General features: G+C 37.6%; 1 protein-coding gene and 1 long non-coding RNA gene across 2 annotated transcripts; one reads left to right on the top strand and one right to left on the bottom strand.

The window, feature by feature from the left end:
- The first annotated feature begins 6,946 nt into the window (after positions 1-6,946).
- LOC143888700 (protein FAR1-RELATED SEQUENCE 5-like) lies at positions 6,947-8,806 on the top strand. The gene has a single exon (XM_077393128.1). It carries the CDS (start codon positions 6,947-6,949, stop codon positions 8,804-8,806), a length of 1,860 nt encoding a protein of 619 aa, XP_077249243.1.
- Positions 8,807-10,996: 2,190 nt separating this feature from the next.
- Positions 10,997-12,147, bottom strand: LOC143887164 (uncharacterized). Its single transcript, XR_013254087.1, has 3 exons — positions 11,821-12,147; positions 11,543-11,703; positions 10,997-11,462 (listed from the first exon to the last, which is right to left on the bottom strand). It is a non-coding gene; the product is annotated as an uncharacterized LOC143887164 (long non-coding RNA).
- Positions 12,148-16,443: the final 4,296 nt, after the last annotated feature.

Genomic DNA, 16,443 nt, shown 5'->3' with positions numbered 1-16,443 from the left:
GGCCTTATTACTGCCTCTCGAGAAGATCATCCCCGAATATGAGTTCAAAAGAAAATTAATAGGGCCTCCTTGTTCCCAGATCCAAAAACCACTATTTACTCTATAGGATTATCCTAGTCCACACATCTGTAGAGATTTTTATAATGTGCAATCCCACTACATATGAGATGGTTAGGATCATCCTATAGAGATGATAGTCTGGGCCCACTGTATTTTTTAAAAAAAAATACACACTTTGTAATTTCCAACGGTGGACAATTCAGGCAGCTAAGGCCTTGACTGTGGCTCTCACCGGGTCCAATCAAAGGTGAAGACTAGCAAAGTTCATCATGTAGTGCTTGGTTGTTCATAGAAAAGAAAGCATCACCCATCCAGCCAAGGATGGAGCCAGGAATTTGCCCAAACAAAGGTTGTTATTCAATAATCAAGAGGAATGCTAGATTCGAAGGCGTCTTTGCAAGGAAAAAAAGAAAAGAAAAAGGGCATAGGGCGCCCCAATTGGTCAAATTCCATTTAAGATGGACAAAAAAATTAAGATCGTAACTGTCTTTAATGCAATTTGACCAATAGGAGTGCCCTTTTTGGCCACGCCAAAACATTATAAGAGTCTCCTATGATTAGCGGACCAAGATTCGATTTTGCATACCATCTTAAACTGCAGAGTACTGCTCTTGCTTCCACCTCATTTGCATCGCAGATACCAGCTAGACCCGAGAAGGACATTAATATATTCTACCACAGAACTTGGGACGACAAGTTCCGTTTTTGTAAAGATGAGCTATACTAAAAGGGCATTTGCCCGCTTTGCATTAATTTGGTAAAACAGGGGAGGGGAGCAAAGGGTAGTTTGGCCTTCAAATCAATGTAAAGACAGAAACCTAAGGAAAACCTAGAATGAGGCTCGTTTTTTCAATTTTCCCTATTTGGTTGCTGGGTTTTTTTTGTTCCCAGGATTTATGTGGGTAAAGGTTTAGTGGTCACATCAGCTTTTTCTTGCTGACATCAGCAAAATCTTGTCTTGAAAAGGGTGTTCTCTCTTTCTCTCTCTACCCTCTCTCTCCACTCATCATAATATCTTTCTCTAATTAATGCTTGTCCCCTCTTTTGTCTCCTACCTTTACCCACATAAATCCCAGGAAAAAAAAAAACCCGTCATCCAAACAGAGCATAAATGAAATTTTGGAAAGCAAGTTCTGTTTTTGTAAAGATGAGTTTTACGAAAATTGCATTTGCCCCCTTTGTGTGCTATCACACTGCCGCTCTTCTGACATCCAACTGAATGATCGAATGCAGGTTATTAATGAAGTAATCAGATTTGTGCAAATAACCCAGAAATTTCATTGAATTATTTGCACAATCCTAATCAAGCACAAAATTTTAAGAGTAAAAAATTCGCATCAAGCACCCACAAAGTCACAAACTACAGAGAAATAATGTGCAATAATAAACTGGACATGATGTATGATGCTTTCTTCAAAACTTCATGATGATGAGTCTCCAACAACATATGTGGGTAAAAAACTTGGGGTGTGAGGATCACAACGAATGACGTGGGCTTTCCCACGGGAAGCACCTCCTCCATAACAACAAGCAAGAAAGAAACAGACAATCCAAACCAAGACGAATAACAAGAGATAACAGAATAGGTGGGCAAACTAGGATATGCGAAGAAAGCTAGACGCGGCTCCAAGAATGACGAGTATCGAAGAAGTATGGAGGGGAGCCGCAAAGACAAACTAGAATCAAAGTAGGGTAAGAGATGAAGATCTAACACATAATAACAGGGAGAAAAGAGTGGTAGGGTTTACCAAGGGATGAAAGGAAGAGGAGGGAAAATGATGTGGGTTGAAAACTTTGGGGTGTGAGGCTCACCAACAAACCTAGCGAAACGCAGCCCTGGAAACTTAGTCAGAAAATATTTTCCTGGAAATTTTTTGGTGGGTGCAAATCCTCGGTCCTGGAAAAGGTTTTCCGAGTTGGTGAGAAAATATTTTCCTGGAAAGTTTTGCGTGGGTGCAAATCCTCGATCCTGGAAAATTTGGGGGGGGGGGGGGATACAGGACCAGGAGCTATGCGCAGGGGAGGAGAAATGTGGCGGGCGGGAGGGACTTCTCAGGAGGAAAGAGACAGCGTGCCAGTGTGCCTCGGATGAAACTTGGCCCGGAGTTGGGTTTCACGGCGAGAGGGGTGGGGGTGGCGGAGAAGATGGAGGCTGATAGAGAACCCTAGGGATCAGAAAACCCTAAGACTCTGATACCATGTTAACCGAAAGTTTAGACAGAGAAAATAAATGAGTTAGGGTTATCTCCCCCTGACTCATATCTTTATACTAAAACATAAAGGAATGTACAAAGTCCTAAATGCCCTTAGGCAAGTTACATATTCCAACAGAATTAAATCATGAGAAGCCATACGATTTAAAGCATTACTACCAATGTGTCATAATCTATAATCCCAGATATATGTCATGTCATTTGCATCAATCACATAAGCAGAAACAGAAGCATTCTTATTGATACTAAGCAAGTACATATTGTCCTTAGCATAGCCTTTCCCAACAAATGATCACTTTTTGGGAATCAAATACAACCTTAAACCCATGATCATCAAGTTTCTTAACAGACACAAGACTCTTCCTAAGACCAGGAATGTGATAAACATCTTGAAGAGTTTACACTTTTCCAGAAGTAAGAGGGAGTTACACAGTCCCTTTGCCAACAACAGCACTTGTGGAGGAATTTCCCATGAAAACAGTCTCGTCTTCATTGATTTCATCATACTTCTTAAAAGCAGATTTGAATGGAGTCACATGGCATGTTGCACCAGAATCAACCCACGAGCTTTCTTCCATGTTGCCCATGAGAACCTCAGTGAGCATTGCAGCCATATCGTTTTCAGCCACCACATTTGTCTCAACATATTTCAGCCCTTTGCGATGACGACAAACTTTAGCCAAGTGACACATCTTTCCACATACAAAACAGGGACCTATCTTCTTCTTATTTTTCTCATTTTTCATGTTGTCTCCTCCTCTCTTTCCCTTATTTGAAGAGCCTCCATTTTTTTGAAACTTGGGTTGAGGTTTAAAGGAATAAGATGCAGGAACTTCAACATTAAGAACTTTATCTTTCTTTCCTTGATCAATAGATATTTCTCTATTGGGAGCCTCATTCTCAATTTGAATGTATTGAACCAATTGATCCAAATTCAGAGATTTTCTCTTGTGTTTTAAACATTTTTGGTAATCCTTCCAACAAGAAAGCAATTTACCAATAATAGTTGAAACTTGAAAAGTTTCTGAAATTGGTTCCCCGGCATCAGCACATTCAGTTGCAATATCGTTGATCAATAATAGGTTTGGAATCAACCATTTTGAACTCAACATATTTGTTAACAAAGAAAGATTTATTTCCGGCATCTTCATTAACATACCTTCGCTGAATTGCTGCCCACAATTCATAAGCAGTAGAGTGCTTGTGAAATACGTTGAAGAGCGAATTCGTCATAGCCTGCAGAATGGTGAATCGACAGATATAATAATCTTCCAGCCATTTCTTTTGCCCAACATTAAGTTCGATGGTACTTTCTCCTGACTGATTGTGCGGATATGCCGTGCTCAACACATAGGCAACCTTTGCAATCGTGAGTTGGTAGAAGATCTTCAAACTCCAGTGTTTGTAATTCAGACCATTGAATTGCTCAAGCCTTTCCACATTCTGAACTTGCGTTTTGACAATTGCAGAATCCATGTCGGAATAATTACTATCTTAAAATTGTTGTAGATAATTATAAGACAGAACATAATGCAGAAAATAAAACAGTAGAATTTGTTGGGCAAGGCAGTTCCAGGAAGCTATCTTTAAGATAGTAATTTCCCACGTATAATTGCAGATGAACTCTTGAAATTCTATCTCCAGGATACAATGCCCAAAGTGAGAATTTAACAAGACTGATCAAAACCCACTCAGAAAAACTCTTAAAACTAGTATGAAAGACAGAAGAGAAAAGACAGTAGAAATTCCAGAAGAAGAAGAATATTAATAAACTCGAATCGAGTCTTTTTCAAAGACTTCGAATAAGTGCAAAGACACCCTTTCGAAGAGACTCAGAATCGGTGCAAAGAACACCGTATTCCGAAGAGACTTGCACCCTCTAGAGAAGAGGCGCAACTCTTTAAATATAGCCGTTTAATAGAAAATTGTTTCGGCATTTAAAATTTAAACTCTTTTGTTAAAATGACCGTTATAGCCGTTAGGCCTAACTGTCTTTATATTTCTTCTTCTTCCCTCCTTTCTTCTTCTTCTATATATATATTAATAGTTATTAAGTATATTATATTACTAATAATGTATTTTATATTATAAACTATGTTATATTAAAATAATGTATCTGAAGGGAAAGTCAAAGTTTTGAGACTTGTGCAAGTTCCCTCCATTAATTTGAAAGGAAATATCAAAGTCTGGAGAGTTGTGCAAGCTCCCTCCATCTTTTTCATTTTGGAATCTTTTCAACTGTTTTGGTGGGAATTATTTGAAATTGTTGAATCCCACATGGAGATTTGGGATTCAAACCCCTTCACTCCTTCATCTATAAATAGAAGATGGTTTCACTCATCTTATTCAAGTTCTTTGGGGCTATTTCTCTTTGAGAGAGCACCATGAAAGAACTTCAAGTAATAATAATTTTATATATATATATATATATAGAGAGAGAGAGTTAAGTGAAGCTACACATACATGTAGCTAACTTAGCTACACCAACGGCTTAAAATACAGTGGGCCCACATTGTTTGGGTGATCCAAACCATTCATTTGATAGACCCTCACATTGATAGGGTGTGCCCAAAAAATCAGCTCCATAGGATCATCCCCACCCTTCAAACTATGGAGGCAAAAATGGGCAGATTTGTGAAGGTTTTTACGCGTCCATTTTTGCCTCCACAAATCGTAGGGTTGGGATGATCCTATAGAGCTGATTTTTTGGGCACACCCTATCTATATGAGGGCCCATCAAATGAATGGTTTACATCACCCAAACAATGTGGGGCCCACTGTATTTTAAGCCGTTGGTGTAGCTAAGTTAGCTACACGTATGTGTAGCTACACTTTTCTCATATATATATATATATATATATATATAGGAAAAGGATTAGACGGTCGAGCGTACGTAGGTGAGGTGCGGTAGAGTGTGAAAATGTGTTGGGCCCACGCAATAGTCGCGCGTTTGAAGCAAAAAAAAAAAAAACCCACCTTCGTTCGTCGACAGAAGCTTTTCTACAGAGAAGAAGAAAAACCCAAAACCCGTACGTACTGGAGGTGCGATTTTGCCGCCTCCTTCTCCGGGCGCCACCTCCTTTTACGAAGGGCGCCACGTTCGTACACCTCACAGGTATGTTTTTCCTTTTTTTTTACAGAGAAATACCTAATCTAGGGTTTACTTTTTCTTCCACAGATTGTTAGGCTTTCTTTTTTTTTTCTTCTTAGGGAGTCGTTTGATGCCATCGAGGGTTTTTTTTTCCGCTTATTTGTGGATGTATTTCTAGCTAAGGATTCGTGCGATTTTGCCGCCTCCTTCTCCGGGCGCCACCTCCTTCTACGAAGGGCGCCACATTCGTACACCTCACAGGTATGTTTTTCCTATTTTTTTTTTTGGATTATACCTAATCTTTAGGCTTTCTCTTTTTTTCTTAAGGTGTCGTTTGATGCCATCGAGAGTTTTTTTTCGCTTATTTGTGGATGTATTTCCATCTTTTTTTGAGTTTTTATGAAAACCTGATTTTCATAAAATCAGGTGTGGAATGAAGAAAATTTTCATAAAATCAGATTAGAAATTTGTATCTCCATCTTTTCTTTATGTAGAATGAAAATTTTCATAAAATCGGTGTGATGTTATAGTTTTATTTAGGATGAAATCAGTGTAATGGGTTTTTCCCTCTATGAGTGGTTTTTGTGTGCCACTTTCCATGAGGATCGTATAAAAAAAAAACTTCCTGATCTACCATCATACTAATCCAATGGTCAGATCTTCATGCATCTGATATAATATATTCTACCACTGTGGAATGAAGAAATTTGTATTTTGTTTTGTTGAAAGTGGTTCATTTCAACATCCGTATTTAGGATGAAATCAGTGTGATGTTATTTTGTTGATTTGGCAGTAGGATGAAATCGTTTCAAAAATCTGTTGTTGTGAGGTTTATTTTGTTGATTTTGTTTCTTTTCAAAGTCTGTATTTCGAATTTGTGACATCCTATTTATCATTTTTTCAAACTGCTATGGGTTTTTCAATAATTTTTCAAAGATTCTTGTATGGATATATGGATTTAGGGTTCTTCCATTTGATTCTTTAAATATGGATTTATGGTTTTTCATGTTGTTCTTGAATGATATATTTCTCAAATCTCAAATTTCCATGTTTTTAGGTACCTAAAATGGATCCAATTTCTTCGCAACCAAGTGGGGTACCTATTGAGCGAGGTGATGGTAGACCATGTGGTTTGGTTGACGATGCTTTGTCGCAAGCATGCGGCCTAGCTATTGAAGAAGTTGATGCTCATGGTTTACTTATGGTTGATGGTGTAAATCTGGATGAAGATCATCTTGAATGGGCAGAGACAGATGTGAATGACATAGATGAGGTTGGCAGTGGTACATTTAGTACACCCAAAAAGGTTGATGGTGAGAAGGGTGTTGTGAATACGCCTTTTGTGGGACAGACGTTTGATAGATGGGAATCTGCCTATCATTTTTACAATGATTATGGACTGGCCACTGGCTTTGGGATACGGAAGTCCAGTACATCCTCTTCGATGAAGACAAATAAGATCATATCAAGGGCGTTTGTATGTGACAGAGAGGGGCTGAAAAGCGAAAGGGATAAGGGCAAGATAGATAATGGCAAGAAAATGAGGGAGCGTCGCATTGTGTGACTAAATTGTAAAGCTAGGATGATCATCAAACATAGAGATGAGAAGTGGATAGTGAAAACTTTTGAAGACATCCATTCTCATGAGCTGACCTCCCCACTGAAAACCAAAATGCTTCGTTCCCATAACCGATTTCATAAGAGTGAAGGTACTAAGGCTTTGATAGATTGTCTCAATGAGACACAAATGCCTAAATCTAAGATCGCAAAGGCCATTAATTCGACCCACGATGGAATAACAGGTGGGCTCTCAACAAATCAAGTTATTGCTCATTTGAGAGGAAAAAGGAAGAACAATTTGGGGCAACAAACAGTCTTAGTGGCCAACCATCTGCAAAAGAAACTATCGGAAGACCTAAACTTCTTTTTCTCGATGGAGTTAGAGACAGATGGGACCTTCCGATCCATGTTCTGGGCTGACACTAGGGCGAGGGATGCGTACATGACATTCAACGATGTCATTGTTTCTTATCTTACCTATAAAACAAATAGACTCTCTTTGCCATTTGCACCGTTTATAGGATTGAACCACCACAAACAGTCAACCCTTTTCGGATCTGCACTGCTAGCCGACGAGACGGATGAGACATTTTATTGGGTATTTGAGCAGTGGTTGACGTGCATGCATGGTAGAGCTCTGGGTGTAATAATTACTGATATGGACTTGGCTATGAAAAATGCAATTAAAAGAGTTTTTCCAGATACACGCCATAGGTTTTGCGAGTGGCACATATGGAAGCATCTAGTTGAGAAAGTTGTAGAAATGCGGGATATCGATAGTGATTTTTACCGTGATTATAATCGGTGTTTTCATTCGAAAAAAATAGAAGAGTGTGAGGACAAATGGCAAGATTTGGTGGTCAAATATGAAATTTGTGGGAATGAATGGTTGTCTAGGATGTGGGAGCAACGAGAGCATTGGATGCGGGCATATTGGAGAACCACTTTCACTGCAGACATGAAATCAAGTCAGCGCAGCGAAAGCATGAATTCCTTCTTCGATGGATATGTGAACAACAACACCAGGTTACATGAGTTCTTGAATGCTTATGAAAGGGCACTTGTTCAACGCCGTAAAACCGAAGCCGAAGAAGATTTCAAGTCAAAATATTCGATTCCTAAGATGCAAACGAATAGCCCATTGGAAGAAGAGGCCGGTAAATTCTATACGAGTATTATCTTTAACAAATTTCAGGATGAGTTGAAGGGTAGTAACAACTATTGGTATGATCAGTTGAGCAGTGAAGGTACAGTGGAAGAGTATTATGTAGGTCTTAGAAGTGATCAGGAGAGTAGATGGTGCAGGGTACAATATGACGATTCTGACAGAGTGACCACGAGAAGTGAGTGTGCTATGTTTGAGATGGAAGGGATATTATGTCAACATATCCTTCATATTTTTGACCTTAAGCAATTGAGAATGGTCCATGAGCATTACATGTTAAGGAGGTGGTCTATTGAGGCTAGATATCGAGAGGGGGGTGTATTACCTACAAGCACACAAGAGAGTAATGACATGAATCCTTTTAAGAGGTGGTGCCTAATCTCAACATGGCAACGACTTCTAAATGGACCAGGTAAGAGGGAGGATGTAATGAAAATGATGGAAGATTTTTGCAGTGCACTTTGGGCTGAAGAAGAAGTAAGGAAGAAATATGAGTTGGGGGAAAGTGAGTTACCAGTCATTGGTAGCCAAGTCCAGTCTAACATTTGTGTCAGTCAAATGCCTGAAATTACTATTCGAGACCCCCCAGTTGCGAAGACGAAGGGCCGACCGAAGAATGCTACACGTTTGAAATCTAACATAGAGACCTCTGCAACCCAACCAAAGAAGAGAACATGCAAATCCTGTGGGGAACAAGGACATTATGCGTTGACTTGAAAAAAGAACTCCAAGGTCTGTACATGTTGCTTTTTTAAGTTATAAGTTTCTTAAACTAGTCATTAATAATAATTTGTTCTTGTGTTTGGTAATAGAAACATAAAAGAAAGCGGCCAGGGAAAGAAGATGGAGAGGAGGATGAGGAGGAGGAGGTGGAGTAGACGCCGAGTAGGTTAGTATGTGTTTCTTTTATTTCAAGTTCTTATGTGTTTTTTCCTCTCACATTATTCATGATAACTTTGCATGTGCTAGTATTGAAACAGGTGTATTGAGACAGGTTCACTATGTATGTGCTTCTATGTTATTCTAGAAAAGGGGTGCAAAAATCATCTCCCTTAATTCATTTAAACAGGTGTATTGAAAAATTTTAAGTTCCTTAGGCCTTAACAGGGGTGCAGAAATCATCTCCCTTAATTCATTTAAAAGGGGTGCAGAAATCACCAGCTATATTAAGTTCCTCAGGCCTTAACAGCCCCCTCCTCCTTATTATTTTCATTTAAGTATGATAGTATTAGGCTTCTTAACTATGCTTCAAATAGCTACTTGGTTTGAGTTGTTGACATTGAGTAACTTGGGTGATATGGATTTGATGAATGGTTTATCAAGAATTTTGGCACAAAAATTTTAGTTCAATTTTTGTCCAAGAAATTTGGGAAAGGACATATTCTCCAATTGCAATATTCATTACAGCTCTAAGCTTCCATTATTGATTCGTTTGGTTTAGAATGATTTCCATTAATAAACCGAGTGTTCAAATTTGTAAAGGAACCCCTTTCACTTGAGCATTATGTGTTGGAGGGAAAGGACTATTTTGAGACTAATTAATTCTGAACATCTAGTTACTGTATGACCTGAATTTTTCTATGTCTACTGATAATATTGAATTTTTGCTGTGACAGCTCTTTTGTATTCATTTCTGCTAATGGAGGATTGGCTAGAATTTACTACAAGGTAATTTCATATCAAAACTTGCACATGTTGATTTTATCATTAATTTATACATGCTTTGTGTATACAGCTCTTTTGTATTCATTTCTGCTGTGACATGTTGATTTATCATTAATTTATACATGCTTTGTGCTTGCAGGTTACATTGTTAAATCACAAATGATGATGGGGATCGAGGAGATGATGAAGTTGATTTTATGTAAATACTTAAATGATGAATGTTGAACAATGTTGTATTTTGTTGAGGGGACAATTTCAAAACATTTATTGTTGATGAATTGTAATTTTAAAGATATTTAATAAAAGTAGTTAACTTTTTCTTATATTCGTGTATGATGCCGTGGAAAAATGGATATTATATTAGATTGTTTGTGGAATGTATTGGTACAGTAGGTCTTAGAGAATTGTTATTTAATGGATTAAAAAAAATTGAAAAGGCTATCCCTACGAATTTATTTAGAAATTTTGTAGGGAAAAGCACCTTCTCCCTACCGATATTTTGGAAATTTCATAGGGAAAAACACCTTTTACCTACTGATTTTTTAAAATCCGTAGCGAACAACACCTTATACTTACTGATCTTTTAAAATTATGTAGGGAAAAACACCTTTTACCTATGGTTTTTTTGAAATTTCGTAGGGGAAACCACCTTTCCTTTTTAAGTATCATAATTGAGGCTGAGGTAAATTAAAGGGAAATATGTTTTGGAGATGACTTGCAATAAAGCCAAAAGAGAAGAAGGCAACATTTTAGTGTGAAAAAAACACAGACTATGAGGTCCCTTTCCAAAAAAAAAAATTCCAATGATTACAAAAAGGTCATTGGTTTTAAAACTTTAAATCCCAATTCAGAAAGCTACATCAAGGAAGTTCGGACAAAAGCAACCTTCAATGCCCATGAACTTTTTTTTTTTTTGGAGAAAATGCCCACGAACTATATGTGGCACATAAAAGAGTTGTCATAGTATGTGGATTCTATTCACCCTCTTTTTCTTACTTGGAATAGCCCTCTCTAAAAGAGTAGTCATAAATACAGTAGAGGAGGCTGTCCAAATAAAAAAAGAGGCAAATATGTACTTCTCTCTCTGCATTCTTGAATAATTGGCCCCCACTTTATTTGTCCCAGCAATTTCATCTGTTCTCTTCGGAATTTCCTATTTGCAGACCAAATCACAACCATCCAGATTCAACAAAGAACAGCATAAACAAATCACAAGCATCAAGAGATGAGGACATGACCATATGATATAAAAGAGCTTATAAAACCATCTACCTAATAGGGTTCAATATGTCTACAACACTCAAAATATACAAGTCTCTTCAAATTTCTTTAATTTCCACCAACCACATCACTTACTGAACAAGAAAACTAAGAACAAAACACCTATGACTCCTAAAACTTTAACCATGCTAATCTCATTCTTTAGATTGATGTTTTCCTTCTCCAATGATATGATGCGATCTTGAAACATCCTATTATCCTTCTCCAACTCCCTCATGCGGACTTCAAACATCATATTCTCCTTCTCCAACTCCCTCATGCGGACTTCAAACATCATATTCTCCTTCTCTAATGCTATGATGCGGTCTTTAAACATCCTATTCTCCTTCTCCAACGCTATGATGCGTTCTTCAAACATCATATTCTCCTCCCTCCCCAATATGGTCCTGTCTAAATCACCCCAAAGGAAATACCCGCACTTGCCTCCCTGTATTTTATTTAAAATGTTAGAAATTCGACAAGTTATAAAGAATAGGACTACACAACAATTATTTATTGTTTACTTACTTTCAGTCCCGCACAACTGTAGTAAGGGCGTCCTTGGTTACCGTTTTTGTTACTTTGGGTAATTCTACAAACTACGGGCACCTGACAGGAACAGTTCTGGAAGTTTGATCCAACGCTACCAGATGAGTGAGTTGAGGAAGCCATTACTTACTTTCTTTGAGCTGCAAAAGAAAAAACACACAATACATTCATAAGCAATATAAAACCTAACAGCAGGTTTAGGTACAGAAAATCAGTAGCAGAAAACCCCAAATTAGTGAACAAAAAGGGAGTAAAACCTTGATTATGATGGTCTCTTGTGAAAACTAAATCCTAAATCCCAGTCTTTAATCCATGCAAAATCAGTACCAACAAGCCTAAATCAATGAACAAAAAGAGTAAGAAAAGCTAGATTTTTAGGGTCTCTTGTGTAAATAAAACCCTCTTGTTACTGATTTAGGTTTTTTTTTAATTTCTTCATTCCACAACAAATCAGTGGGCATTAAACCATAACCAATCAGTGGGCATTAAAACCAAATATCACAGAAACCGTAAAGGGCATTAAACCCAAATCAATAAGATTTTTTTTTTCTTCATTCCACATAAACCGTAGAGGGAAAAACCCAAAACATTGATTTCATCCTAAATACATAATGAAGAACAAGGATTTTTTAACTCCAAACATTGATTTCATCCTAAATATAGACTTTGAAAAGAAATAAAATAAAACCTGAAAACAACACAGAAAAGAAACCCTAGAAACAAAAGAAACAAAAGCAACAAAAAAAAAGACAAAGATACATCCACAAATAAGCGAAAAAATAAACCCTATATGGCATCAAACGAAACCCTAGAAAAAAAATAAACCCTTTGCAATCTGTGGAAGAAAAACAAAAACCCTAGATTAGGCATAATCCAAAAAAAAAGAAGGAAAAACATACCTGTGAGGTCTACGAACGCGGCGCCCTTCGTAGAAGGAGGTGGTGCCCGGAGAAGGAGGCGGCGGCGGCCCGAAGAATGAGGCGGCAAAATCGCACCTCACCTACATACGGGTTTTGGGTTTTTGTTCTTCTCTGTAAAAAAAAAAGGAAACACATACCTGTGAGGTGTACGAACGTGGCGCCCTTCATAGAAGGAGGCGGCGGCGGCCCGGAGAAGGAGGCGGCAAAATCACACCTCCCGTACGTACGGGTTTTGGGTTTTTCTTCTTCTCTGTAGAAAAGCTTCTGTCGACGAACAAAGGTGGGTTTTTTTTTTTTGCTTCAAAAGCGCGACTATTGTGTGGGCCCAACACATTTTCACTCTACCGCACCTCACCTACGTACGCTCGACCGTCTAATCATTTTCCTCATATATATATATATATATATATATATATATATATATATATATATAGAAGAAGAAGAAGAAGAAATATAAAGACAGTTAGGCCTAATGGCTATAACAGTCATTTAAGCAAAAGAGTTTAAATTTTAAATGCCGAAACAGTTTTCTGTTAAACGGCTATATTTAAAGAGTTGTGCCTCTTCTCTAGAAGGTGCAAGTCTCTTCGGAATAGGATGTTCTTTGCACCGATTCTGAGTCTCTTCAGAAGGGTGTCTTTGCACCTATTCGAAGTCAAAAGACTCTATTCAAGTTTATTAAATATTCTTCTTCTTCTAGAATTTCTACTGTCTTTTCTCTTCTGTCTTTCATACTAGTTTTAAGAGTTTTTTTGAGTGAATTCTGATTCGGAGAATACAAGAAGTGCAGTCTTGTTAAAATTCTCACTGTTGGGCATTGTATCCTGGAGATAGAATTTCAAGAGTCCATCTACAATTATACGTGGAAAATTACTATCTTAAAGATAGCTTCCTGGAAGTGCCTTGCCCAACAAATTCTACTGTTTTATTTTCTGCATTCTGTTCTGTCTTATAATTATCTACAACATCGTCAACATCCAATTTGAGTGGGGATCAAGTGAGGATGAGTCCCACCTGTTAATAATAATGCCAATCCGATCTAAACCCAAACCTCACTCCATTTTTCAAATCGGAGCAGGTTGTTTGAGGTTGACCGAGGCATTTTTCACTTTCAATTATTAGCACTATCACATTTTCATAATGGCACTTGATTGGCTGATTTTCATGGTTTCGTATCAATGACAATAATTAACAATCTCCTTGAAGAGAAAAAAAAAAGACAAAATCCATAAAATATTGTGCAACTACATCCCCCTGTTTTAAATGTGTCCATATAATCGAGAAAGCGCAGTAGTTGCCGCCATTGCATTTATGTGAGACCCACAAAAATGAATTACTAGACCTGCATATAAAAACAAATTACAATTTTGGAGGAATGATAGATGCAATGACCCTCTTTATGGAAGAGCTAAAGAAGGGCTCTTGAATAGATCCACATCATTAAGTGCAACCGATCGAATTCAGTTTCTCAACCGACTTTAAAAATCACGTGGATCTATTCAAGGGCCCTTCTCCGGCCCTTGCCTAAAGAGGGCCCTTGCATCTATCATTCTTCAAAATTTTGTCAGTAGTATCAATATCAGAAAACTGAAAATAACAGTATACTCTCAAGTCCCTCGACCAGCAAGTCCTTTCATTTTTACCACAAGCCTGCAAATAACAGTATCAGCAAGTCCCTTGGTAATAAAAATTTTAGAACAGAGAAAAATTGATGAATCATTATTCTTCTTGGCATTTCAATCAACAAGTTTATAATAGAAATAGCAAGATACTAATGCAATGATCATAGTTATAATCTGAAGGATCCATTTAGCCGACCCCAACTAGTTTGGGACAAAGGCTTTGTTGAGTTGAGTTGAGTTTTAACTTCATTAAATATAACAGTTTTTATCCAATACATTCAGGCCCTATTTGGATTGCAAGAAAAGCATTTCTTAAGGAAAAATGTTTTCCTAAGAAAAAAATTTATTCCCACAATTTGGAGGTAAATAATAAATTTTAGGGATATCATAATATATTAAAGGTCCCTGTAAGATTGTAAATAAAACATGAACTCCAGTTGTTCAAGTCACTTTTTTCATGTAATTAAACAATGGAAAAGCATGAAATTCGGGTTAAGTTTTTCTTTTCCCAGCTTTTCCAGAGAATTCCAGCAATCCAACAGGGCCTCAGGTTTAAAAACATTCCAGACAAAACAAAGAGGTACACACATTACAGAAAATCTCAATATCAGCCAACAATAAATACAAAATGTAACCAAGTTCATTTTCACGATTGAAAACCAAAATCAAGGGGATGCTATAGAACACAATTAATAGATTCAGAGTCCAGTTCTCCAGTTCCCTTTTAACAGATTCAGAGTTCAGTTCTCCAGTTCCCTTTCCACAGCTAACATTTTGGTGAATGCCTAATGAATAAAGAGGGTGGCATTCATTATGCTTATGCCTAATGCCTAATGCCTAAGGAATAAAGAGGGTCACATTTCACATTCTTCACATTTCACATTTGGTAAAGGCAGATGTCCGAAGCTAAGATTATTTGATAAAAATATAGCGTACAAAGCCTCAAAGCTCTTGGAACATGAAAAACAAAACTATAGAAAACTTGGAAGTAACCGAAAAATTAAAAAAAAAATCCGACCTTAAAAATGATTCATATTCACAAACCATAACTTGCAAGAGCTTGCAGAAAAAAGAATCCAGAAACATGAACATGTTACATAGAGAAGAATTAAAATTCCAGACCAGATGCATACTCAACGTATAGAAAGAAGTAGGATAAAAAACTGAATATGAGAAATCAAAAGGTTTTCAATTTTCATGTCCAAACTCCAAACACAAGATTTCCTGAAACCAAACAAGTGGCTGTTCATAGAAAAAAAACAATCACCCAAAGATCTCAAACTCACCTCAAATAGACGATGATGTTATGCCCAAAAAGAGAGGACAGGATAAAAGCCCTTATTACAAGGGTTCTGTGCAGCAAAATAACACAGCTTGATCAAAGCAGGAAAACGAAGAAAGAAACCCATTCAAAAAAAGAAGAAGAAGAAGAAGAAAGAAACGGGGAGAGAGAGAGAGAGAGAGAGAGAGAGAGAGAGAGAGAGAGAGAGAGAGAGAGAGAGTCCTGCAATCCAAACATGGCCTTAAGACGCTTTAACGGGATGCCTGAGCTCTCACAGTAAGAAACTGCCGGAGCTGAGCAGCCAGACATAATTTCCCTCCAAAGCTTGTCTTGCTATGTTTCATAATGTAAAATGGGAGTAAAACAAATTTTACGCCCATTTTACGTTAAAAGAACCTTAGCTACCTCCCCAATACATCATCTTGGAGCCTTGCTGCCTTTATACCCTCTGGCCCTTATTAGTATAGTTTGCTTCAAAAAAGAAAAAAAAACGAGTATATTTTGCTTCAAAACACCATAATGACATGCCCTCCCATTAATACGTTTGCTTGTTGCTTTCTCCATTCTCAGCCAAATGACAGACCTAGAGTCCGATAGATCTAAAGGATCCGAATGTTAATGGACAATTGATTTAGATACAACGGTTAGGCTCAGACCTTGCCATTGGATCCATATCCCAAGGTTCAAAATTATTTCGGATCCAGATCCAGACAGCCAAAAAATCCAATGGAAAGCACCTATCTATGAAAATTGTTGAGAGGAAATAGAGAGGAGAAAGTTAGTTAGGGAAGACTCCCCCTCACTTATGTATTTATATAGAAGAGAGAGGAGTACAAAGACAACTATGCCCTTAGGCAAAGACACACATAATCTCTACTTCCAACACTCCCCCTCAAGCTGGAATGTAGATATGATACATTCCCAGCTTGCTAGAAATATCATTTAACTTTGATTTAGGCAAGGATTTGGTAAAAATATCTGTTAACTGGTCCACAGATCGAGTGAAGGAAACATGTATCTCGCCCATATGGATTCTCTGGTGAATATAATGGCAAT

Source organism: Tasmannia lanceolata, unplaced genomic scaffold (assembly GCF_043159265.1).
Source record: "Tasmannia lanceolata isolate RefF3 unplaced genomic scaffold, GAP_Taslan_0.1 ptg000012l, whole genome shotgun sequence".
NCBI classification, from domain to species: domain Eukaryota; kingdom Viridiplantae; phylum Streptophyta; class Magnoliopsida; order Canellales; family Winteraceae; genus Tasmannia; species Tasmannia lanceolata.
Note: the sequence above shows the minus strand (reverse complement) of the source record. Positions and strands in the feature narration are given on the sequence as shown.

Coding starts and splice junctions, on each gene's coding strand:
- LOC143888700 (XM_077393128.1), top strand. CDS start 6,947: ATGATCATCAAACATAGAGATGAGAAGTGGATAGTGAAAACTTTTGAA.